Source organism: Thermobia domestica, chromosome 16 (assembly GCF_964235325.1).
Source record: "Thermobia domestica chromosome 16, izTheDome1.hap1.1, whole genome shotgun sequence".
NCBI classification, from domain to species: Eukaryota; Metazoa; Arthropoda; class Insecta; order Zygentoma; family Lepismatidae; genus Thermobia; species Thermobia domestica.
The window spans coordinates 28,019,836-28,046,091 of record NC_137469.1 but is presented as its reverse complement, the minus strand read 5'-3'; the positions used below and the strand labels follow the sequence as shown (position 1 = coordinate 28,046,091).

The following is a 26,256-nucleotide window of genomic DNA, read 5'->3' as shown; positions in this document are numbered from 1 at the left end:
CAAATGACGTGATGAGAATCATTCTCCCATTTCCGAACAGAAAAAAAAAAAATCTTATGTAATTCACCTTCATTGTACATTCCAACATTATTTGTGTTATACAACATGAAAAAAAGGAAAGGAAATAACAATAAAGTTCAATGTTAGGCGTGTTACAATGTTACAATACTTTTTGATGCTTCTTTTTTTCCTGATTGCTCTAAATACACTTTAAAAACAACAGCATTTTATCTCTCTGTTCTTCAATGGTGACGCCTTAAGGTCTTGCCTCCACATTGAAATAAGGCCATTGACATGGTAGTTAGCTGAGCCATTAACTGGAGATAATAGCGTGCACTGATTTACAATGTGCACAAAGCATTGTGATTTCATAATGATGCTTCACCTTACTGAAGAAATATTCAATAAAATCTACTTGCATTTTATTAGTGAAGTCCGACTTTCGATTATTTAGTTTACTCCATTTTCGAGAATTATAAATTTTGTTTACAACTGTACATGTAACGAAAATAACTAGACAACTTGCATCTTACATAGAGTAAAGCAGTATAATGGATAATAAAATTCCTGTTGTAAAGCTTGTATTATTATTATTTTGTGAAGTCAAATTGTGTTAATAAAAGGTAAGTGGAATACAAATCATTAACATACAGTAACATTCAGGCACAATTGGCCTGTAGTTTAGTTCTTTTTTTTTTTTTAAAAAAAATAATAGTTAATATATTGTTGTGACATAGATATCCTATGCTTAGCCTAACTATACTAAGTCCTGGGATATACAGGATTGCAAATTTACATAACGGTAAAAAAGTTCTTAAGCAATAATTACTATTTAGTATTCCTTTGAATTAATGGCACATAAATAGGTCTTCTAGCGTAACTCTTTATTTGGCACTGTTGCTCACAAAAAACATCGCATTCTATTGCGTTATCCGCACGAATTATAACTTCAGTGATAATTTAATTGGCATTATTGCTTTCATGCAATATTCATATACATGATTTGCGGGTCGCTTGTTTAGATATTTCTAATCTTCGTCAACAGGGTACAGACAAACTTAGTATTGTAGAAGCTTTATCTCCTACGTTCCGCGAAAGTTCTTTCTTTATTTATTTATTTATTTTATTTGTGGTTTCTTGCTCTGAAGGAAGATATTTCAACAAAACTGCTGCTAATTACTGAAAGTATTCTTATGATATTTTACCATAATAGGGCAATGCTGCTCAGTAGCAACACACAAGACCTATTTTATGGCAATCTTGCCTTGAAATAAGCATCCTGTATTTTGTAACCAAAGTACAAAAATACTTTAAAAATTACGTAATTATGATCAGGAAGACATGATACAACCATAAAAACAAACTAAATATTTTAATGGTAATGCTACCAATGCTTGCCAAGTAAAGGGTTAAACCAGAAATACAAAAATTCAGTGAAAAAAAGCAACGCTTATTTTAAAATAATAACAGTTTCGCCAACTAACTGAGCATATTCGCTTCATTAGACTTTCACACACTACAGAGCAGTAGTTCTTAAACGTAACTCCGAACTTAGAATTGAAGCAACACTAAACGACTTTGGATTACGAGCTTAACTCTCGAATACGTATTTATTAACTATTTGAGCAGTGGTAATTGATTGTCTGCGCATTTATTCTGAAGTTGGGCGTCCGCTTTCGCCACGTTTCTTCGCTGTCATCTCCTTTCCACATTTTCTGCAATTTGTTATTAGGTTCATTAATCCGTGCTCTTCACAAACTTTTAAAAGATTTTGCTCGTTATCAACGTATTGCTTCACAAATGTTAAAACTGTTAGTTCACAGCCCTTGTACATCCGCCATGTTAATAACATAAATGCTTGTTACTTTCCCACAATGCAACTGTTCGGTTAACTTGCGCAAAGTAGTTCCCTCCGCTCGGCGTATATTTCCATGTTTATAACCGCTTATATATAACAAATAAACATATTTTTCGAGACCCTTATATATTATCAAGCACACATACGATCAAATTATCCATGTCTTTCCAGTAAACTTTAAAAATTTTGCTGGAAACGGACGCCCAACTTTGGAACTTAACCCTCGTCTCAGATACAATATCATTTTTTTCATTTCGACCTAACTTTGGACACCTTCTTCATAGGCTCTAACGTTGAATTTCAGTAGCCTGCTTCCTGGTCAGATAATAAATATAAATATAAAGTAAAAGAAATAAGTTTGTTACTTAACATGAATTATTGTGCTTTGAGAACACCGGGAGAGATACAATATCGACTCGCTGTTGTAGAAATGTTTATCAAGGATGTTATAAAATAGAGGATCTGCCCTTACAACAGAATCTTGAAGCCATATGTCACAGTTTCGCTACCCCTACTCTGCCCACTCCGCCCATAGGATTGCAATGTTTTGAGCCAACAATCATGGCGGAAAGGGAAGTATCCAATCAGACAATGACAGAAACGAGAGTAGCCAATCAGACGTGCCGATGCTCGGTTGTTTTTTTTTTTTTTTGGCTTTATCGATCTAATAGGATGAAGATATATATGGGCAGATCTTCTATTTATAACATCCTTGATGGTTATTAAAAGTTGAAACATTGTTGTGGTTGATTTACCAGCTATAATTATTCAGCACTAATTTTAAAACTACATTTCCTACTAATTTATCAAATAAGAACACGAAGTTCAAGTTAACTGAGTTGGGCATCCAAATTTGAATTCTCTTCCTAGTTTTATACGATGCGTGGTCAAAAAGTAAGGTTACAAAACCTGCAGTGAAATATGTATATGTTATTCCATACAGCCAACATATAGTACATACATTAGGTTGTTTTTCGACATGAGTTTCAAAATTGCCTCCTGATAAAAATCCTGTCGTTGTATGTTCAGTCACGTTGTCGCGAAGTGTTTCACCTCTTCGTTTGAAGCGAAGCGACGACCTCTCAGGTGCTTCTTCAAGTGCAGGAACAGGCGAAAGTCGCTTGGAACGATGTCCGGTCTGTAGTGGAGAGTAGTCGATGATGTCCCAGCGAAACTGTTTCAGCGGTGTGGTGGTCTTCTGGACTGTATTCGGGCTCACGTTGTCGTGAAGCAAGATAATGCCCTCGGTGAGAAGTCCTGGCCGTTTCCTCCTGATTGCTTCGCGCAATCGTGTCAAGCTCTCACAGTATCGGTTAGCAGTTACTATGCGCCCTCTTTCCAAAAAACTCCATGAATATGACACCGGCGCTGTTCCGAAACACTGTGGCCATTACCTTTCCGGCAGATGACGTCACTTTAAACTTCTTTGACTTTGGAGAGAAGGGGTGTTTCCACTCCTTTGATGGCCGTTTACTGTATCTATGTTTCCTTGCCAGTGACAATGCAGTTAAGAAAACAGTTAAGAATCGTTCCAAGTGTTGCAGATTTCTTCCCATGCTTTTCTCCTTGTCTTAGTTCGATAGATTGCGTGAAACCCATCGGGACAAACTTTCCGGTACAGCAGAATATCGTACATCGTCTTCTCGTTGGTCACGATCGTACACAATATGACGAATGTTTCCGAACAACATTCCGAATTCTGCCATCAGATGCCGTAACGTGATCATCCTGTTGTTCTAAATCAGCTCCTCCACGCGAGATGTGTTCAAATCTGTTGATGCCGTGCTGGGCCGGCCACTACGCTCCTCGTCGGTGATGTTTTCTCTACAGCTGCAAATTTTCGACAACATTTTGCGACATGCCGACGTGACACTACAGTCTCTTCGTCAACCTCTACCAGCTGCCGGTGAATTTCAGCCGCGGTTACATATTTCGCCCACAGAAATCAAATTACTGAGCGGACTTCTCCGTGAGATCAGTTTTCCAAACGAGTCGCCATTTGCATTTACCTACAACTAACGCCGTAACTAGGGTAGCTGAAATTCTGCACAGTTGATATCACCATATAGTAAAATTACCTCACACTATGCATTCCTCTACAACAGACGAAACTCCAGAAATATCGGCATTGTAACCTCAGTTTCTGATCCTCCCTCGTACTCTAAGGTAAGTAACATATATAAAGAAAATAATAAATAAAAAAATTGATTTATAACTTATGGGTAAAGTGTATTAGTATACCATAATAATGGAACGGGTAGTATAGTGGGATTATAGTTATAGTGTATTGCCTGTCACATGGAGACCATTACCCAAATGATCCATGACATTTTATTTAGATGTGACAGATAGTAGAATAAAAGAGATTGAATAAAAATAATAAGAAGAATGCATAATGTAATTAATTAATTTTTAGAATAAAAGAAACAATTACAGATAAATCAAATGCACAAATATATTACGGTACTAAAAGAAAGAAGCATACAATAACTAGAAAAGCATGTAAATTGCTAATAGATAATTTTGACTTGATATACTATACCATACTTTCTTTCTGAGTTTATACTTAATGTCCTGACGACAGCTACTCAGAGACTTCATGTCGAAGCTCTGAACGGAACGAAGTGAATCCGAAATGGTAGAAGCCGAATGAATGATCGTTGAATGATTTTTGGTTTATATATTTTTTTATACTCGTAAATGTTCTTGTTTTATAAAACTAGTTGGCACTGTATTTTTGAATCTTAAACAGTCTAAATTATAGTTTTTTTGATAAATATTATTGTTATGTATGCAAATATAAAGTGTTGGTTATTTTTCTTTGTTCAGTTTTAGAAAATTTGTGTATTTGTTTACCAGATATTTTGTTTTTAACTTTCTTTTTGCAAACAATAGATCAAATTACAGATGCACAAATCAAGGTCAGCTAGGTGTTATGTTATAGTTTGTTTTGGAAAAGTTTATTTTTCAGTTTACACAGGGCCCGGGCGCCGAAGTAAGGGGGCGAAAAATTCGGGAGAAAAAAAGGAAAAAAGATAGGAAAAATTGCTTGGAATACATGTATGGGGGTGCCGTCGTAAACTCCCGCCCCGGGCGCTGATTTTCCATGGCACGGCCCTGAGTTTACACAACCTTGGCCTCAGGTTATTTTTACTTTTGAATGCTTTAACTGTTTTCTCACCTTCCGCGTACCAAATACTCGCACTGAAAAATATTTTAATTGTCCAATCTGTTCCATGTTAATAAAAAAAAAACTTTATGCACTATTAAATTATAATTCACTTATTATATGATATAAGACATACCTGACGAACTGAAAATTGTTTAGGGGCGAGCTCTTGAGGAATACTGAGACATAATGTGGAAAATATAACACTCATGATTTAGATCACACAGAGTTAGTTGACCAAAATTTAACGATAACTGTTAAGTATGCTGTAATTTGTTTTATCCTCAGTTAAAAAATACAATAATTCCTGAGTGTTTAAAATAAAAGAATGCCAATATATAAAGTAGAAACGATCAGCTGTTCTGAATATCTGCAAGTCTGGAAAACTGTGTGAAATACCGATTTTGTATCCACAGTTTATTTCAAATGGTCACTTATGAGTTTTTCAACAACTTAGCTTATAAATAACCTGAGGACTAATTTCAAAAAAGAAATCGAACTTACTCGACCATCACATGATTTTATGTTGTGCAAACTCTAACAAAACCACAATACTTTTACTGTATAAGAAAGTAGCTATGACCTTGCAGTGACTATGCTCTCCGAAACCACTAATTCGCTAAGCAAGATGTAGAGAATTATCGAGTATAAAGCACATTTGAATGTTACAAGAACAGCAGAAAAATGTGAGCAAGTACAAGGGTTGTTCAAAATTGACTAAAACTTATTTCTAAACAAGAAAATTTACACACATAGAAGCACAAAACTAGAACAAATTTTTAGAGTATTCTTCCTGAACATCCAGACACGATTGCTATTGTTGTTGAAGCTCCCTGATACATTTTGCGTAGAAAAAGAAGTAAGTACGTGTTACAACAACTGCAGGACAGCATTCTCGAGGTTCTTATCTGTCTGAAAGTGCATCCCGCCCAAATGCTCTTTAAGAGGCCCAGACAAGTGGAAATCAGTGAAGGCTAAGTCTGTTTAAAGATCAACCTGCGTACCCCTCCAAGTGAACCTTGTGGTGGACAAACACCGTGTGCGTGGGTTTTCTCGGGGTTCTCCCGTTTCCTCCCACTTTCTTCATTCCACCATTTCATTCATTTCTCATAATCACCGTCTCCTTTAGCGTAACCGGCATAACCGTGGGACGTAAAACTTAAAGATTATGAAGATTATTTCATTGAAGCGTTGAGTAGCCTTCTTAGCAGGGAGGAAATGTGAAGTAGGAAGGAAAGGCACTTGTTAAGGATAACCCCAAAATACTTCGCTTGTGTACTAAATGGGTGTTGGGTTCTTTGTAGGGAGAGGTTGAAGGGTCGCAACTTCCCGGTTTTTTTTTTTTTTTTTTGGTGAAATATACCATGATGGTCTTGTTGGAGATAATCTTGATTCGCCAGTTCCTGGTTCAATTTTCAATCAGGTGACTGTGATGCTGAAGGTAGAGGTAGGTACCGATAATTGAAGGGGCTTTCAAAGAGCGCGGTGTCGTCTGCGTAGGTGGTGATAATGGTGTTTCCCATTTTCGCAATGTCACTGGTATAGACATTGTAAAGCAATGGGGAGAGGCAGGAACCCTGTGGGACACCAGCACTGATCCGTCTTGGAGTGGTGAAGTGGGCTATATAGTTGACGCGGAAGCTTCTGTTTCGTAGGTAGTTGTTCATCAACTTCACTAAGTAGACCGGAATTCCGGTTTGGAGTAGTTTGTGTACGTGGCCTTCGTGCCACACTTTGGCGAAGGCTTTCTCGATGTCATTGAAGGTTTAAGTGATTGCATCTGTAACTCTGACAAGTTGTGCTACGGTGCCATGCTCTGGACGAAAGCCAAACTAATGAGGTGCAATGATGTTCCGCTCTTGTGCGTGTTGCTACAGACGCCGATGGATTGCCCTTTTCATTAGTTTACTTAAATAAAATAGCAGATTAATGGGTCTGTGGTTTTCAGTTCGAATCTGTTTCCTGTCGTCTTGGATATCAAACTCACTCTGGCTTCCTTCCAGACTGGTGGGAAATGGCCAGTGATGAGCATTGCGTTTGTCAGTTGCCACAGTATCACTATCACTTTACGTGGCGCACGCTTAATTGCTTGGGGCGGACTTGGGCCTGCAGCTCGAAGGTTCGGGAAGCTATGCAAAATCCTAATGATTCAATCTATCAATGGAATCAAGTACGTACGGAGGAATATATTTCGGGAGGGGTCGAAGCTTTTTTGGGGGGTACAAATTCAATATGAAGATAAATTATATTGAAATGTGTAAAATCAACTATAAAATTAGACTAAATTTACAAAAAAGTCGGTATTTGGGGGAGAGTCCGGATCCCAGGACCCACTGTCTGCACACATTCCTGAATTGAATATATGATAGACTCGAAACTTGCGAAATTAGTACACTATGAAAAAATATGAATATATGATATACTTTATAATATTTTATTTTAAGGTTTTGTCACTTCGAAATAAGACCATAGGCGTTCCACTATTTTTTGTATAAAGTTTGGACGATATTAGAAAAGCAATAATTGCAAAGACAACTAAGATGACAATGAAAAAGAAAAAAAAATATTAAAGAAAGCAAGGACTTTCCTTACCTGTTTGAGGAAAGCAGCTTTGTTGAACATTGGTCTGGTATCCGTGATGGATGCTCGCCATCCGTGAATAATGAACTTGGTAGGCTTTTTTGGATCAAAATGGCTATTCTGAATGGATTCTTTGCTGTTGTAGATGATAATTTGTCCTTCTTCAGGATTCGCTCGGGTGAACAAAAAGAACCTGGTCTCCTGGACCTCTGTAGGAAGTCTCCTCATTCTAGCACGATATATCTTCTCCGCAAAATGAAAACAGGAGGCGAAGCCTAATGAAAAGAAAAAGAAACAATCTATATTAACAGATGGCAGATAAGTTGGAGTTGGATATGATTCTTTAAAATTAGATTGATTCGTTCACTCAACTCAATTATTCATTAACTGTTTCTGTCATTATTTAAGGGTTAAATTCCAAAGTTGGGCGTCCGTTTCCAGCGAAATTTTTAAAATTTACAGGAAATATATGGATAATTTGATCGTTTGTGTGCTAGATAATATATAAGAGTCTCGAAAAATCTGTTTATTTGTTATATATAAGCGGTTATAAACATGGGACTATATGGCGAGCGGAGGGAACTACTTGGCGCAAGGTAACTGAACAGTTGCATTGTGGAAAAGAAACGAGCATTTATGTTACCAACATGGCGGATGTACAAGGGCAATGAACTAACAGTTTTAACATTTGTGAAGGAATACATTGATAACGAGCAAAATCTTTTAAAAGTTTGTGAAGAGCACGGATTAATGAACCTAATAACAAATTGCAGAAAGTGTGGAAAGGAGATAACAGTGAAAAAACTTGACGAAAGCGGACGCCCAACTTCGGAATATATGCCTTATTTAATATAAAAGGTAAGAGGATAAGATAGAGTTTTACGAAATGCGACTCATAAGTAGGACTGTCACAGCAGAAACTTTAAAGATAATGGAAATATGCATGTTATTCCCAAATTTCAATGAGATGTGTATGTGTCACAGTAGAAACTTAAGGATAACAGAAATATCTATGGGATTTTCTTTGATTCTCAATGTGATGTGCCTGTCACAGTATAAACTTCAAGAATAATGGGTATATCCATGGAATTTCCTTTAGATTTCAGTGGAATGTGTCTGCCACAATAGAAACTTTAAGGATAATGGGTATATCCATAGAATTTCCCTTGGATTTCAATGGGATGTGTCTGCCACAATAGAAACTTTAAGGACAATGGAAATATCAATAGGATTTTCCTTCGATTTCAATAGGGTGTATTTGTTACAGTAGAAACTGTAAGGATAATGAGAATAGCCATGGCATTTCACTATGAGATGGGCATGTCACAGTAGAAACTTTAAGGATAATGGAAATGTCTACAGGATTTCCCTTTGATTTCAATGGGATATGCCTGTTACAAGTAAAAACGTTCAGGATAATGGAAATCTCTATGAGATTTCACATTGTTTTAAACGGAACGTGCTTGTCACAGTAGAAACTTTAAGGATAATGTAAATATCCATAGGATTTCCCTTGTATTTTAATGGGATGTGGCTGTAGCAGTACAAACTTCAAGGATAATGGAAATATCTATGGATTTCCTTCGGATTTCAATGCGATGTACTTGTCACAATAGAAACATTAAGCATAATGAAAGTATCTATGGGATTTCCCTTGGATTTTAATGGGATGTGCTTGCCACAGTATAAACGTTAAGGATAATGTAAATATCCATGGGATTTCCCTTCCATTTTAATGGGATGCGGCTGTCGCAGTAAAATTTTAAGGATAATGGAAATTTCTATGGGATTTCCATTGGATTTCAATGAGATGTGACTATCACGATAGAAACATTAAGTATAATGGAAATATCCATGGGATTTCCTTTGGATTTTAATGGGATGTGGCTGTTGCAGTACAAGCTTTAAGGATGATGGAAATCTCTGCGGAATTTCCCTTTGATTTCAATGGGATATGCCTGTTACAAGTAGAAACTTTCAAAATAAAGGAAATATGTACGAATTTTCTGTGGATTTTAATGTGATGTGCCTGTCACAGTAGACATTTTAAGGATAATGGAAATCCCTACGGGATTTTCCTTGGATTTTAATGTGATGTGCCTGTCATAGTAGAGACTTTAAGAATAACTGAAATATTCAGGGAATTTCCCTTGGATTTCACTGGAGTGTTTTAATTTTGGATTTGAAATTAGATTTCTGGGTTTTCGACATCTGTGGCTGTCAGCTCGTTACGTATGAGAGACGACGTTACCAGGCGATCACACTGCCCGGGGAATTAGGGAAGAAGAAAGGGATGGAGAATAAAGGAAGCGTCCTGGCACCATTATGTTAGGGGAGACCAGGGTTCGATTCCCGACAGGAGCTCATGTGGTTTGGATTCCACGTTAATCAGTAGGTCTGCGTCTCATATGGCCTCGCCGCTGAACGGGACGTTAAACTCAAAATCAACTCAACCCATTATGTTAGGAGCAATCCCGACATTTGCCTCGTGTGAATGAGAAAATCTCAGGAAACCTTCACTCAGGATAGCTGGCCTAAAAGTGCTTTTACATTTTTCGACCTTATGTTACCATTGGGAATCGAATCTGGGACCGCTCCCTTCAATGGTACGCGGGGCTACTTCACTTGGATGTAGCTGACACAGTAGAAACTTTAAGGATAATGGATATATCTACAGAATTTTCCTTGCATTTGAACAGTGCCGTGTCGTTGGGGGGCATCGGCCCCGGGCGCCGATTTGAGAGGGCGCAAAATTCGGGAGGTAAAAAGAAAAATGAAAGAGAAAAAACTACTTGGAATATTTTAGATCAAGAGCAGTATTTTTGAATCTAATATTTAATTTGACCAGGGTCAGATTTATACTTTTTGCGTCCAGAGACACTTGTTAAAATCGCGAACCGGTCTATTTACACCCGGTCTCATATAGCTTTGCTGCAAAAAGGGATGTTAAAATCAACTCAACTCATCAAGTCTATTTACACCTGCGGAGGGGGAAATTACCTTATTGCTCATTCTAATAAAAAGTGCTCAAAATCAAGGAAAAGCAGGGTTTATTTTCTAAAATTTTATTGCGCTTCGCGCCAACCATGGTGACGCTTTGCGGCTGGTCTGCCGACCTCACTGATATGTACGGAGGGGCGCCATCGTATACTCTCGACCCGGGCGCTGATTTTGCACAGCAAGGCACTGGATTTCAATGGGATTAGCCTCTCACGATACAATATTTGAATGTGTGAAAGTCGTACTGTGATTAACAAGCGAAGAACTGAGAGATGCCCCAAGAAATTTCCGACTAAGCGGACACCTAAATTTCCATATTATATCTACGAGACGTCTTTGGGGAAAAATGGAAATTCCCGAAATCAGAGGACTAATGTCCCTTGGATACCCAACGGGCATCTTTGTGTTTTGCAGGTATCTATCGTGGCTTTAGTGGCGGATCGGGGCAGGGGAGGCCTAGGCCCAACCACTTTTTTGAGTAACAAAACTAAATTAAGCTATTATTTATGTATTTTTGAAAGTTCATAGAAAACTCATGATATATCTATCATAGTCTGGGTTCTGGCTGGTTCCCCCAGTTTTTACCTTCCAGATCCGACTCTGCATGGCTTTTAGATTAATTTGTGTTTTGATTTAAAGAAAATTTGTAACTGGTTGTCAACATTTGTACGTGGAATTTTTCAAACCAACGAAAACAACTGGATTAAGACTCACACGTGGAGATGAAAAGCTTTTATCATGTTTACATAACACATTATTTTTAGAAGAATCACACAGTCACGAAGAATTACTTTGCACATATGGCATTTGTCGCTCTCGTTAAAGACGTTACGTTGGAGAACAACAAATGGCAGGAAATATTACTTACCTTCTATGCAAATGTTCGTTTTTCTCTCAGTGACCCTTAGGCCCTACTTAGTAATCAAGTTTGTTAGTATTCAAACATAAGAAAATTCCAGTTTTAACGGAAATCCTTCCCCCCCCCCCAAAAAAAAACACTTGATTGAAGATCTGTCGCGTTAATGTATCCTTTTGTACAAATTACCTATTTAGGCGGCTTTTATGGCTTAAATTGATTTGTAACAATGTTAATTGCTAATGTAATTTGAATTATTTGTCATTGCTAGAAGGTTTTAGAGCACCGTATACATTAATGAGATGTTTTACGACCAAATTTATGTCAACAATAACCAGGGTGTAAAAAGTAAAAAGTGCTTTGATGACTTATTAATTATAAAGACATCAATTCGTAGTCTATTTATAAACAAGCCAACTAACTCCACGTTCCCTAAATCAAAAGTTTGAGGGACCGAAGCTCAGCATTTCGCTTCTTTCGGTGAATCTTTAACTTTTTAACTTTCCCGCATGTTTGGTTTTAGGCCTACGTATTGCTCTTTTGATTATCGATTTATATGGAAGAAAAGCGAAGCAGGATTGCTCCTACACAAAATAGTGACAAGGAAAAGCACTCCTTTGTCTCTGATTTCGTCGAGACTCTAGTCTAATGATTCGAGTCCGTTTCTTCGGTACTCGATGTCCCGGCTTCGAATATCAATGTGAGAGCAGGAAATGAAATGAAATTGTTGAGTTTTACGTCCCACGTTTTATGCCGGCTCGGTTAAAGGAGTAGGTGATGATGAGAAAGGAATGAAATGGTGGAATGAAGAAAGTGGTAGGAAACGGGAGAACCCCGAGGAAACCCATGCACACGGTGTTTGTCCATCACCACAAAGTTCACTTGAAGGGGGAGCAGGGTTTGAACCCGAGAACCCATGCACCAGAGGTGAACACTCTACCACTGAGCCACCGCGAATGTGAGAGCAGGGTTGCCTATGAGAAAAGAAATAAAAATATTTTTTTTTCAGTTTAACGTCACATGATTATGCCCTTTAGGCTAAGGGAGACAGATGATGAAGGCAAGTGAATGATGATGAAAGAAATTGGTAGAATGAACATGTGGGAGGAAACGGAAGTACCACGACAAAACCTACGGACATGATGTTATCCATTACCAACTTATTTGATCGGGGATCGAACCAGGTTCTCCACACACCAGAGGAAAGCGCTCTACCACTGATAGGGATACGCACGAGACGAGACGAGACAGAATTTTAATGACAAAATTCGAGTCGAGACACAGCTCTTCCAATAGAAAAATTTACATTTTTCGAGTCCAAACATCACTTTTACAGCACATTTTCGACACGTGACAGCGTCAAATGCTGTCTCGTACGCATGCCTAACCACTGAGCCACCGTGGCCGTTGTTTATATGATCGAATCATTCGTAATCAATTCGCATATGATAAAAAATAAGTTGTGTGTGAACAAAACTGGTCATCTGTTCTATTTTTTTTCCCTCCTACTTCTATATTTAACACCGACCCCCTTTGTTCCAATCACCATGGCTTTTGTCGTTCTAACATTTATTTTCATTCCATATTCTTCACACACACAATACACAAGACATTCTTATATCTCGTCTCGTGTGCAACACTAACTTCCTGAGACGAGACATTAGTTCTACGATACTTTTTGTGACGATAGAGCGTCATTCTAGGTCTCAATGGCAACCCTGTAGAAGAAAAGAAATTTTTCCGTTTTACGTCCCACGCTTATGCCGGCTAGGCTAAAAGAGACGGTGATGATGAGGAATGAAAGGGTGAAATGGAGAAAGTGGGAGCAAACGGGAGAACCCCCAGAAAACCTATGCACATGGTGTTTGTCTACCAGAAAGCACACTTGGCGCCAGCTGGGATCGAACCAAGGACCCTATACACAATAAGTGAATGCTCTGCCACTAAGCCACCGCCCCCTTCACCTGTAGAAGAGGATAACAGTAAATCTGACTGAATTTATTATCATGCCGGTTTTGTTTCTATGGCAATGAACGCTCCAGTCTTGTAAATCAGTTGATAGTTATCTTCTTTTTTTTCCCGGTCAGTGACGTAATGGCGTGCATGTGTAGGAGATTAAAATAAAGGACAACTACAGGAAAGAAAGAAAAATATGATAACTTTGTTTGGAGTCTTAGTGAAAGGTGAGCATTCCAGTTTCTCGCCCAATTATTTCCAGAAAGTCATGTTTAATTTTAATATCCAATAACTGTAGAGGTTATCTCAATGCGCCTCGATCTACTTATTCTTCATGTCTTTACCGTGTACAGGTAGCACTGATCTCTGCCATGAATTCAGGTCACCATTTCAGCTTACTAATACTGGAAGTTATTTGCTTTTAGCGAACTTTTTGTTACGTCCTACAATAATATTATTTCACAATAATAATAGATGACTTCGAAAATTATCACAGTATGAATCGCCCAGTCAGTGACTGTTGCATTAATCTAGATATTTACATTACCTATATGCAATGCCAAATAAATTTCCAAAATTGACATGTGCCGTCAGACGTTTTCCAATCTTACTGTTTTGTCTATACTGACCAGGGCCGCCTCACCGATTTAGAGAGACTGGTTTAAAAATAAATTGCAGAGCCAGTGATGTAGATGAAATTTCACTATACAGTATATAGAACTTACATGAACTGAATGACATAAAATAAAGGGGTACTTCCAGTTGACGTGGAAAATTGAAATTTGCCATTATTGTAGTCTTCCGGGACTAACCCACAGGAAAATAGCCAAAACTGAATATTTTTAGTTTTTAAGGTGTCTAAAGGGATATGAAGAAATTTCCACCTTATTTAAAAGGAGTTTTCTTGGAATGCAAAGTCTTGACTTTTAGATAGTTGAAATAGAAAAAGAAACTTGAAATTCGGTAAAATTGTGGGTTTAAGAGGTGCGAGGCCTTAGGGTAGGCCGAGCAAAGGCGGTTATCTGGGGGGCGAAGCTCCCACATGGCCAAATTCAGGACATATTAAGAGTAAATGCAGGAAATTCACTGTTGATGCAAATGCTGATACATAAGAGAGATACATAAGAGTGGAATTTTCAATTTTTGTCAAAAAGTTGGGGAGCAATGCCCCCCATGCCCCCATAACTCCGCCTATGGTTATCGATGTTGTTTTGAAACACCCTGTATAGTCAGTTCGGTCGTTATAGCCTCCAAAAAAGCATGACAGCTAAACAACCACCTCATAGCCATATTAACAGCTTCGTTTGACTCCCATTAACTAATGCATCGCGTGTAGGAATGCGCTCGAGTCGAGTCGAGATAGAATTTTCCTGACAAAATTCGAGCCGAGACACAGCTCTTCCAATAGAAATATATATATATTTTTCGAGTCGAGACATCACTTTTACAGCACATTTTCGAGACGAGACAGTCTCAAATCTTGTCTCGTGCGCATCCCTAATCGCGTGTATAAACCGTTATAATCAACGGTGCAATGTGGAGCCCCCCGGACGAAGAAGCTCCACACCTTCTGTTTCAAACTCATATTACTAATTACTGATTACTTAAATTACCCTGTTATTCATTTTGTCTTTGTGAGACTTGTACTTTACAAAATTTCAGATTAATCACAAATTTGTGTTGATTCTGCTTCCCTCTCTCGTTAAAGTAAAAATAATGATCGGAAAGGAAAAATCTTTTAAACATTGGAACAATTAGTCTGGACTTTGGAAAGAGAATAGCAAAGGAATCAGATGGTGAAATCGATTCATCTGTACGAATGATTCATCTGTTCATTGTGATGATTATCAAAACTATTTCTCATATGCAGTGGCGTATTTAGGGGGGTGGCTTCCGGGCTTAAGCCCCCCCGAAATCTTACTTAGTATAGTGAAGTACATGAAATATCTTGCAGAATTTTCACATTTCCAGCAAAGCCCCCCCCGAAACAAAATCGTAAATACGCCACTGCTCATATGTCTCATTGTTAAAACAAAACAATTCGAAAGATCTAGAAGACTGACTTGTTTTAATGGTGTTACCAGTTACCCAGGGCCGGATCTAGAATCCTGCGAACTACACATTCGCAGGAGGCGCCAGGTGAAGGGGGTGCCAAACTGGAAAATGAATTTTGTGTTTTAAATGTGAATATTTATTAGAGAAAATGTTATGATGAAAAATTTTCCAAATACCTTCAAATAAATTAGATACAGATAAAACACATCAAAAGGATAATAAAATCGAATCTTTGGGTGGTTGGCTGTAAAACATGACTTTTACATTTGAAATGGACTCGTACATCAATATTGGCTCCAATTCTACACCCACAAGTGATGCTAGTTTGAGGAAAATTTCCCGCGGCGCAGGGGAATTTAGGGAAGATTTTTTAAAGAGGGGAAAAAAGAGCTTTTACGAATATAAGATAAAATGTAGGGAAACTTACTTTTCAATAGATGTTATATTAAATACTACGGCAGTACGACTAAATACAACGGTATTCTCTCCACAATCCCACCATGTGAACAAAATACAAATATAATAGACTCTAGACTCTTCATTCCTCTGCCAACAATCCTTCCGGGATCTTGCTAGAGAATATCACTGCCAAATATGTCTTTGAAATGGGAATGGATCAACAAATCAAAGTAAGTCATTGGGTAGCATTATTACAGCAGAAAGAAATGTCTTCAAGGGTACTGTGCCTTATTTATAAATAATGTCCCACCGTAGTGCTTCGGTTCTATGACCATAGTTAAGAGTTGAGAAATGTCAACGTAAATGAAATGCACATTATCGAAGTTTAAGCGACTATACTTTTGTTGTCCATTGCTCCACACGGTGGGTCGAATACTAAAAAGGAAAGAAAGAATACTAAGCAATACAATTGGAATTTTTGATCATTTCTGAGGAAAATTTTAAGTTCCTAATATCAGTGGCTCACAATCGCTATTCACTGCTTAATGGTCACTTTGTTAATGTCTATTTGTCCATTTGTCATTGGTCAACATTTTCGTTTTTATCCTGAGTGGTTTCTTTTTATAATAATAATAATAATAATAATAATAATAATAATAATAATAATAATAATAATAATAATAATAATAATAATAATAATAATAATAATAAATCCACGGTAATGAGATCCACGATCTCTACTGTCCCATTCACATATAAAGCAACAATACTTTGTATACCCTAACTGCATACCTAGCAACAGTGCTATTACTTTAAGGTCACCACAAATGAGCCACTGAAAATCGTAATATTTAATGGCTTGAAGTAAACGTTTCAAGTTTTCATAAGATTCCTTCATATGAACTGCGTAACCTACAGGAATTGAAGGAAGTTCATTTCCAATATGTAAAAGCACTGCCTTTAAACTCACCTTGGACGAATCTATAAAGAACCTCCACTCCGTAGGTTCGTAATTAATTTTAAGTGCCCTCATGAGACCATTTACATCTGTACATGCCACAAGTGTGTCTTCCATAGTAAAAAATGAAGTGAACATCTTCTCCCTATTCCGATACACTGAAATATTTACTTTTTCCTGCAATAAATTCCATTGCTTTAAGCGTGACGCTAAAATTTCGGCTTTGTTTTCGAGAGGTCCAAGTCTCTGATTAGGTCACTTAGTTCCTCTTGAGTAAGTCTATGTGGTTCACATGGAGGTTCTTCTACAACAAACGTAGGGTCCTTCGAAGTACTTGATTCAGGAGCTTCAACTTCTTGATCATCATCAGAAAAAGATCGTATTCTTTAGGTGGGTCAGGAACAGGTAGTCCTTCTCCACGTGGAACAGGGCGCATTGCAGAAGGAATGTTAGGATAGATCAAGGCCCGCTTCTTCTTCGTGGAAATTCCCTTCTTGACGGAAGGAGCCATACAAAAATAACAGTTTCTGATGTGGTCGCTTGGCTCCCTCCAAATCATGGGCACTGCAAAAGGCATTGAGCGCCCCTTCCCATTAATCCAATTTCTTAGATTGCTGGCACAAGTGTTACACACAATGTGGGGTGCCCAAGATTTATCTTGGTCTCCAATTTTACAACCAAAGTAATATTGATAGGCTTTTCTTATTAGTGGTGTTATAGTCTGCTTTTGTGAGGAAAATGTCACTTCCCCACACACGTAGCAGAAGCTATCCGCACTGTTTACACAATTTCGCGGCATTTTTGTTTACTGAAATCCTCAAAATGTCACTTGAAATAGTTCCGACAACTATTTAAAAATATACATTCGAAATACCAGTATTTTTGCGTACTTGTAGTTGTATTTTTATGTCCTGCACTACACAAACGTCACACCCAAAACGCTGATAACTGCACTAAACCTGTCTTTTCTAACAATAGCAGAACACTACTAAGATAAGGAACACAATGAAACCAAGTGTTCATATAGTTTCTGCAGTGTTGCCGGATCAGTGTAACATTTTACCCCAAACGAAGCGAATATATTTAATTTTAAAGCGTTATTATTAGACATGCCTGTAAAACGAAAAGTAGAGCTAATATTCAAAAATAACTTTCAAATTCGTGATCAGCGCCACAAAATCAATAAGAATTAGCTGATTTTGTTCAATTTACATTTTTGTTGTTGAACAGTGTTATTTGCAGTTTTGTAGGCTACTACGAAATATCTTCGGACTCAAAAGCGAAATCTTGAGTACGCCAATGTTTGTGTTTATATTGTGTTACTCATTGCCTGCTTTTTAATATCTATATTGGAAACAGACATGAAAGTACTGAATTGTTTTATAGACCTAAGAGGCCCTGAAAAGAATTTTTGCGAGGAGAACCTGATTTTGAAGTTCCGCCACTGGATCGAAGACCAATTAAATATCAATTAAGGCACACACTTTTGTCATTTGTTGTGTATTTAACAAGTTCAGCTAAAATTAATAAAGAATTATTTGAGATCAACTATATCTTAAGAATGATTAAAAGGACTAGCTTTGATAATCATTGAAAATGACATACTCAATGAAACAGATAGGATGCAATAATAAGAGATTTTGCTAAATTGAAGCCGGAAATTTGTCTTTATAACATGACTCTTCAGTAACAAAGAAAACAAGAAATTAAGTTAATGGCGATAATCGAATCCCTAGAAAATACTATGTAAATATGCTTTTAATGAAGCATAACAGCATACCTCTCTGTCAAAATAGAAATCTGTGTTAAAGTTAGACTTGAAACTCATGAGTTTTGTTCTGTTTCGACTTTTATGTTTCAATTGTACTTGTCAAAATACATCTTAGGTAAATATCTTAATTGTCTCTTGTGCTTCTAATATAAATAAAGTTTTTTTTTTTTGTGTGTGTGTTTGTCTGTCTGTGTGCGGCCTGGGCATCAGACGAGTTTACCGAGAGTTACCAAATTTGGGTTACAGGTACCTTGGTCCAGGCCCCAGACCAAGGCGTAGCGTTTTTTTTTAAAATTCGAACCAGGAGGGGTCCCAGTAGGGCGTTTACTGAGAGATGTAAAAGTAGTAGAAAATGACCGATATTAGTGTCGAATTCATAGTTTTCGCGGTTGCTGAGATTAATGGTGAAACTCCGATTGCATTAACTTCCAATAGGGATGCGCACGAGACAAGATTTCTGGCTGTCTCGTCTCGAAAATGTGCTGTAAAAGTGATGTCTCGACTCGAAAAATGTATATTTTTCTATTGAAAGAGCCGTGTCTGGACTCGAATTTTGTCAGGAAAATCCCGTCTCGACTCGTCTCGTGCGCATCCCTAACTTCCAAATTCACCCTATTCGGCTACGGGCCGAGGGTCACCGGGGGGATACCGAGACATGTAAAAGTAATCTAAAATGACCGATATTAGTGTCAAGTCCATAGTTTTCGTGGTTGCTAAGATCAATTGTCACACTTCCATTAGCGTTGACTTGCAAATTCAGCTACCATTGTATGGGGTCAGCGGGAGGGGGGGGGGACGAAACACGTAAAAATAGCCCAAAATGACCGATATTAATGTCAAATCCATAGTTTTCGTGGTCGCTGAAATGAATGGTGATACTCCCACAGGCGTTGACTTCCAAATACAGCACCCATGCGAAGAATTGGTATATTCAGCTAGTATTTAATAAAATAAAATGCTATTAATTATTAAAATTGGAACTTTGTCAGTATTCAGCCACAGTCAATTAGTTATAATTTCGTCACTTTTCGTTAATATTCACAGGGAGACTACAGATATTAAAAAGAAATTTGCAACTGTAAAATTATTTGAAGAATTTTTGTCCATTACAACTTTCTACTCTTTTATTATCATTTAGGTGGGGGCGCCTAAACTTTGTTTGCTTACAGTTCAGAAATGTCTAGAACCGACCCTGCAGTTACCTACTCATGGATCCCTAAAGAAGCAGCAGCAAGGGCCTGGGGAAAGAGATCTCACAGAACCAAACGTGGAACCATAATATAAATGAATTGAAAGGGGTCGTTGTTATGACTCCTGGTAAGAGGACTCGTAAGCTTCAACTGTTACATTTCCAATATAATTCGCTGATTCAAGATTCACAATTACATTCCTACACCAGACCAACACACTGGTTGGGTTCTCTCAAACATCCTAGTGCACTGGGAACCCCAAAATGATTTGTTGTGGCACTGCGCGTGTACGCTCTAAAAGGCCAACATATCTAGGTATTACAAAAGAGTACTTGGTGCTCCTTGTCCTTCATGAAATTACTAGTTATTTATAAATTAAAGTAAAAGGAAGGAAAATAATTAATTTACTTTTCGGCATGGATATAATGGGGCAAATACCTAATATTTTCATAATCCATCATATACATACCCTAATTTACGAAAGAGTGAGTATATATGGATTGGGTTTTGAAAACGAGTACCACAATGAGATATATATCTTCAAGAAACTCTACCTGTGTACCATTGCTTTTTACGGAATTATAAACAAAACATCATTTTTTTTATAATTGAAGGACCCGTAGGTGCTTTTGGTACAGATTCCGTTACACGTCTTGACAAGCAGTTCGCATTCAAAATAAGCGACAACTCTCAACATGTTTATATAATCGAGTCAATCGTAATCAATTAGCATAATACACTGAGTGGTAACTTTAATACGACCATCTATCTAATACTTCGTTGCTCCATCTTTTGTTCAGGGAACGGCCTAAATAGTTGTGGCTTGGATTTTGGTAGTTCCTGATATGTTTCTGACACTATATATTCCTCATGGCATTCTACAATGATCCCACAAATGTCGATGCAGGACTCGTGGTGCGAAGAGCTCGTTCCGCAACATCCCATAAATGTTTTATGGGATTAAGATCCGGTGAGTTAGGGAAATATTCATGTGCTACAGTTCCGTGGAATGTTCCTTAAGCCAAGCAAGTACAGTGTCACCGTGCATTGTCCTGGAAAATGTTGTCTTCGTGTGGGTAGAAGTAGTGCATTGTGGCGTGTACGTGAACATTTAATACATGCAGGTTCACAGTGGTGTCTCACTGTCGTTCATGCACACCAACGGTTCCAGTCCATACCAACAAAAGCATCCTCAAACCATACAGCCGCCCCCACCTGCCTATAAAGTACGCACCGTGCACGAGGGGTCTATAGCTTCGTGCGTTGGCGCCACACATGCACACGCTTGTCGGAGAGGAGTAGCACAAATCACGATTTAGCGGGCCGACACATCCTTTCCCAATCATCTACGGTCCAATTCCTGTGCCCAAGCGCGACAAAATCGGCGATTACGAGTCGTAAGGAGTAGGTTGTTTGCTGTGGAACTTCATGCGTGCCAGTGTAAGCTGTACAATTGATGGGATATGGATGTTGTGCACCCACCATTGCATTGGTCACATAATTCCCGGAAGCTGATTGTTTGGCTGTCATGAGCTACGCTCACCTCACCTTCTGAACTTCCGTACGCCCCTACAGTTCCGTCTCTTGGAGACCGTTACTCCATTTTCTTCCCACTCCTTGTACACCTTCACTACACAGAAACGGGTGCATCTGATAGTATTGCTGTCTGCGTTATTGATGCACATATTTCTCGGGTATACATAATCATGCCCTATTGGAATAGGGATAAATCCTGTCCATCTCCCATTATAACAGTGTGCTGTCTGCCAACATGTAGTCTCGAATGTGTTCTTTCTCTGCAATACTACCAGACGGGGTAGTCATTTAATCATCTAGGCTGCCGGCTACACTTTCTTGTGTGGAGGGGTGTCGCAATTCAGTGAGCACTGAGTGTAAGCCGTGTGCCCAGAAGCTGAAACAATTCATGTGATTGAATCACGTAAATGAATCGATTCAATACAAAGAATCAATTTACATATCACCTATGGCCATTTAAAGCAAAGCAAAAGAAATGAAATGAAAATTCCAGTTTTACGTTCCACGCTTATGCCCTTAGGTTAAAGAAGACATGCGATTGATGAAGGCGAATGATAAGACAAGAATTCGTGAAATGAGAATGTGGGAGCAAACGGGAATATCCCGAAAAAATCACTGATATGATGTAGGGGAAGGTCGTCTGGTATCGGACACCGTAGCTTTTTTCAGTTTGTCATTCTGAAAAATAGCTATATCTAATTACTTAATGCACAAAATGATACCTTAGTATCTTACACAAAACGTGTTAAAGGTTATTTGACAGGTAAAAACTAATAATATATATTTTTGTAAAAAATCAAAGGTAATACAAATTACCATTCTTAAAAAGTGGAGGGTGGTATCGGACAAACATAAAACTATGGAGAATTGGTCTTTTGAGGTAATTTAATAACAGAATAAATTGCAAATATTAGCTGTTGACTTACAGGAGTTCTTGCACACAAAATAGAGTTTTATTACCCTTTGAAATATAGCCTAAAATAAGAGTAAAACAAGTATATCATGAAATTCTTAGTCTCATCAAGAGTTATTTTTTATTCTGACACAAATCACAATGATAAAACAGTCTGCCTTCAAAATTTACACATTGTTCATGGACCAAGTCTTTACATATATTGCGCTGTATGTAAAGACTACCCGCAGATTATAATGTTTAGTTTTTCAGCGAGTTTGTGAACTAGTTTTAAAAAATCTGGTATTCTTAGTGGCATTAGATTAATTAACTATACAAAGCCTTTACATGATTGTATAGTACTTCTTCTTGGTCACGTTCAACTAAATGTGCCTATGTTATCCGAGCAGCGAGGCTTAGCAGTTACCTCTTTCCCTTCCGACAGTTTTTCGACACGATCTCCTAATGTACTCTAAGGAACACCATATCTAGCACTGGCCGCACGTGCTTCTTTGGAAATAACTTTGTCCATGACCAACTTTATATTTTCTTCCTCCCAATTGCCATGTATTTTCCCCATGGTTTCCTGAAAAAGCCAGAAACCATTAAAAAACGTCAAGTTTACTTACCAGTGTTTTGTCCGTTACCACCCGATTCCCTTTTGTCCGATACCAGCCGAAAGACTTGCAATTTATGAATGGGTATCTACTGGCTTGTAACAACACGAAAGCTACTATACGCCTAAATTATAATATATACACCCTAATAAATGCTGTGATAGCAATAATATATCAATACATTTACTTTATGGCAAGTTGCAGGCACACAAATCTATCTCTGTGCACCTGATAACTCGCAAAAGTACAAAAACCTTGAAGCACGAGATACACCGTTCATCGGACAAATCCACTATGGCGTGGGCTTGGCTAGTTCATTTCGATCAACTCACTGTATGCTTGACAGATGCCGCCTTAAACAGGAAATAACTAAAACTGCTTTTGCCCGATACCACCCGCTGTCCGATACCAGACGACTTTCCCCTATACCAAAAACTCACTTATCCTGGGATCGAACCCGAAACCCGTAGCATTAGAGGTGAACGTATCTATAGTAAAACGTACGGGTACGACAATGATCAACTATTAAACTGCATAGAAATTGAAGAAAATAGTACTTACCGTAGCAGTTTAATCCCATATGAGACTCATGACTTGTATTGTCGATCTGATTGCCAAGGTATGTTCTATTTTCATTTCCTTGTCCTGCGATCCCAAACGTCCTGGATTTTCTTCCTCCGCTGTTGTTAAATCGCAGCGTGTAATTTGACAACAAGGCTGGAACAATAATGTAAATTCGTATTAGTAACGCTTAAGTCTTTCAAAATTGGGAACAAATCCAAAACACAAGTTATTTCATTAAGAGTCTTCATCCCGGCGAAATTAAAATACCGCTAATTTTACAATAATTATGTGATATCTTCAAATAGATAAAAGATAATCGAAATGTGGAACAAGAACGCCCTAGACAATATTATTTTACATGAGAAACCGTTATCACGACTCATTTATCTGTTTTCGATTTCGAGCCATTTTGAAAATCGGCATTTATTTTCGCGTTTCTAAACAACTGAAAACGGAAAGCCACTAGGTGACTTATGATAACGGTACCTCACGCAAAATAATATTGTCTAGGGCGCTCTTGTTCCATATTTCAATTATCTTTTATCTATTTGAAGATATCACATAATTACTGTAAAATTAGCGGTATTTTAATTTCGCCGGGATGAAGACTCTTAGTACTTTCGGGATTTATGATATATTGTTTCGAAACGCTTATATAGCCCTATAACAAATATTACTGCTGGATTCTTTTATTTATCAGTAGTACATGCATTGCGAAACAGGCCAATGTGTATTGAGAAGGACCTCGTCAAGTTGCGAGGTCCTTCCTGATCGCCATAATTATGGGACGTAAAATTCAAAGATTTCATTTAATTTTTTTTTTTCTGAGCGGTTGTACCTTTCATATTTGCTCTATTATGCTATGTGTATCAATAATACCTATACTTTATATTAAATAGGTCTACTCATTGTGTGCATCAAGATTTGTGCATTTGCAATATCGCTTGTATGTTGGTGTTTTACCCCTTCTCCCTTCTTGGAAAAAATCCTGCGAATCTTCCTGATCCTGAGATTGTACTAACCCGCTAATATCAACAGCACTGGTTGTCTATCTATTAGGATAATACCTATACTTACCCCCACAGGAATACATGAAGAACTGATTTTCCAATGTCCATATCTTGATGAACTCCATTCCTAACTTGGGGCCGCGGTGGCTCAGTGGTAGAGCGTTCACCTCTGGCGCATGAGGTCCCGGGTTCGATCCTGGCTCCCGCCAAGTGAACTTTGTGGTAGACAAAAAAAACACCGTGTGCATGGGTGTCCTGAGGGTTCTCACGTTTCCTCCCACTTACTTCATTTCATTCATTTTTCATCATCACCGTTTCCTGTAGCCTAGCCGGCATAAACGTGGGACGTAAAACTCAAAAGATTTCAATTTCGATTTCTAGCTTTTAACCCTTAACATTCTGGCCCAAAATAGATGGTGATCGATGAAGTAGATCTTGAAATGTTGTGTCTTCCGGTCCGAGCAGACAAAGTGAATACCGTATTTACGCGTGTAAGCCGCGTACCCCCAATTTCTGGAACGTTAAAATTGAAAAAAAAAGAAAAAACGGTACAATGTATTTTTCATCCTACTTTTAATCATTAAAATTGTTATACACAGAGACAATCCAACAATACTGTGATTATTAACAGAAATCACTCCCGTGCCTAGCTTTCTTCGTCGCCGAGTAGCTGGAGCACGTATCACCATCGGACTAGATAAAGTCTTCGCTCCCATCGCTGGCATTGGAAATGCAGCATTTTTTTTTAAAGCTGCGGACGACAAGATCCTCTGGAATTGAATTCCATGCTTCAATAATCCATTCGCACAAAAGGCGAAGTGCAGGATTCTCAATTCGGCCAGTTGGCGTAGTTTCGTGTACTGCAGTTGGCAACCATTCAGTGTACAGTCGCCGCAAGTAGTTCTTGAAAGGCCGGTTGATGCAAAGAGGAAAGATGAGCTGTAACTTGTCATTTTATATTAAAGTTTTCTACTCTTGTAAAATTACTCACAATATTCCAGTATTAGGCCGCCAAGCCATATTTAGCACCATACTATTTGTGCATCAGAATTATGCACATGGCGGCCAACGTGTTAATAAAAACTCCCCGTGATCTTAAATGCTTGGTGGCTCAGTCAATTCTACATTTCCTCGTGTTTGCTGCGCACCCTGTTTTTTGACTTCGTTTTTGTACAGAAAAGGTGCGCGGCATACACGGATAAATACGGTATATGAATGAATTTTGAGGTAGAACAAACTTCTTTTAAAAAAATCAATATGGTCATATTGTGAACACTTTATGAGCTAATCGTGATAAATATGTACTATATTTACAAACCCAGTGAAAGTTGACCGCAATATGTTCTTAAACTCTATATACATTTATATATAATAAGGCGTTAAAATTGGTTCTGAAAGTTTTTTTTTTTAAAAAAAAAGGAGGACGAAATGATATATTATATAACTGACGACCTAATTTTCCTTTCAAAACATTATAAGTATCTCTAAGTATAAAGACAGCGTGCATCTCACCTGTTCACTGTTTTCTTTTATTCTGCGCAGAGGCTATGGAGTAATGACTTGTAAACCGGTTTAGCATTCTTCTTCAATTAACCTTGACAGAGAACTTTCAAAATACTCTTTTCTTTCTTGTTATTACTTTTTCCTGTATCAGTAACTGTGTTTTCCTCCTCCTTAGTGTGTAAAGGTGGAAAGAAATCCTCTACAGCCGTTGGCTATTCATTTATTTCTTTTACTTGAGGCATTCAAACGTCTATGAACTGAAATAGTGTGACGTCACTTCCTTCTTGTTGCCATGGTGATTAGTTTCTAAACAACACGGAGTAAGAACTTAAATAGAAAACG

The 26,256-nt window shown here is 38.0% G+C and overlaps 1 protein-coding gene across 2 annotated transcripts in view; it reads right to left on the bottom strand.

Moving 5' to 3' along the window:
• The window catches only part of LOC145672954 (pancreatic lipase-related protein 3-like), a 175,085-nt gene that overhangs the window by 44,990 nt on the left and 103,839 nt on the right, over positions 1-26,256 (bottom strand). For both annotated transcript variants that reach the window (XM_081742208.1, XM_081742207.1), the window contains exons 2-3: positions 23,399-23,554; positions 7,620-7,882 (exon numbers count right to left, since the gene is read on the bottom strand). In XM_081742208.1, coding sequence (XP_081598334.1) covers positions 7,620-7,882; positions 23,399-23,554 — 419 coding nt within the window. The remainder of the gene's footprint in view (positions 1-7,619; positions 7,883-23,398; positions 23,555-26,256) is intronic.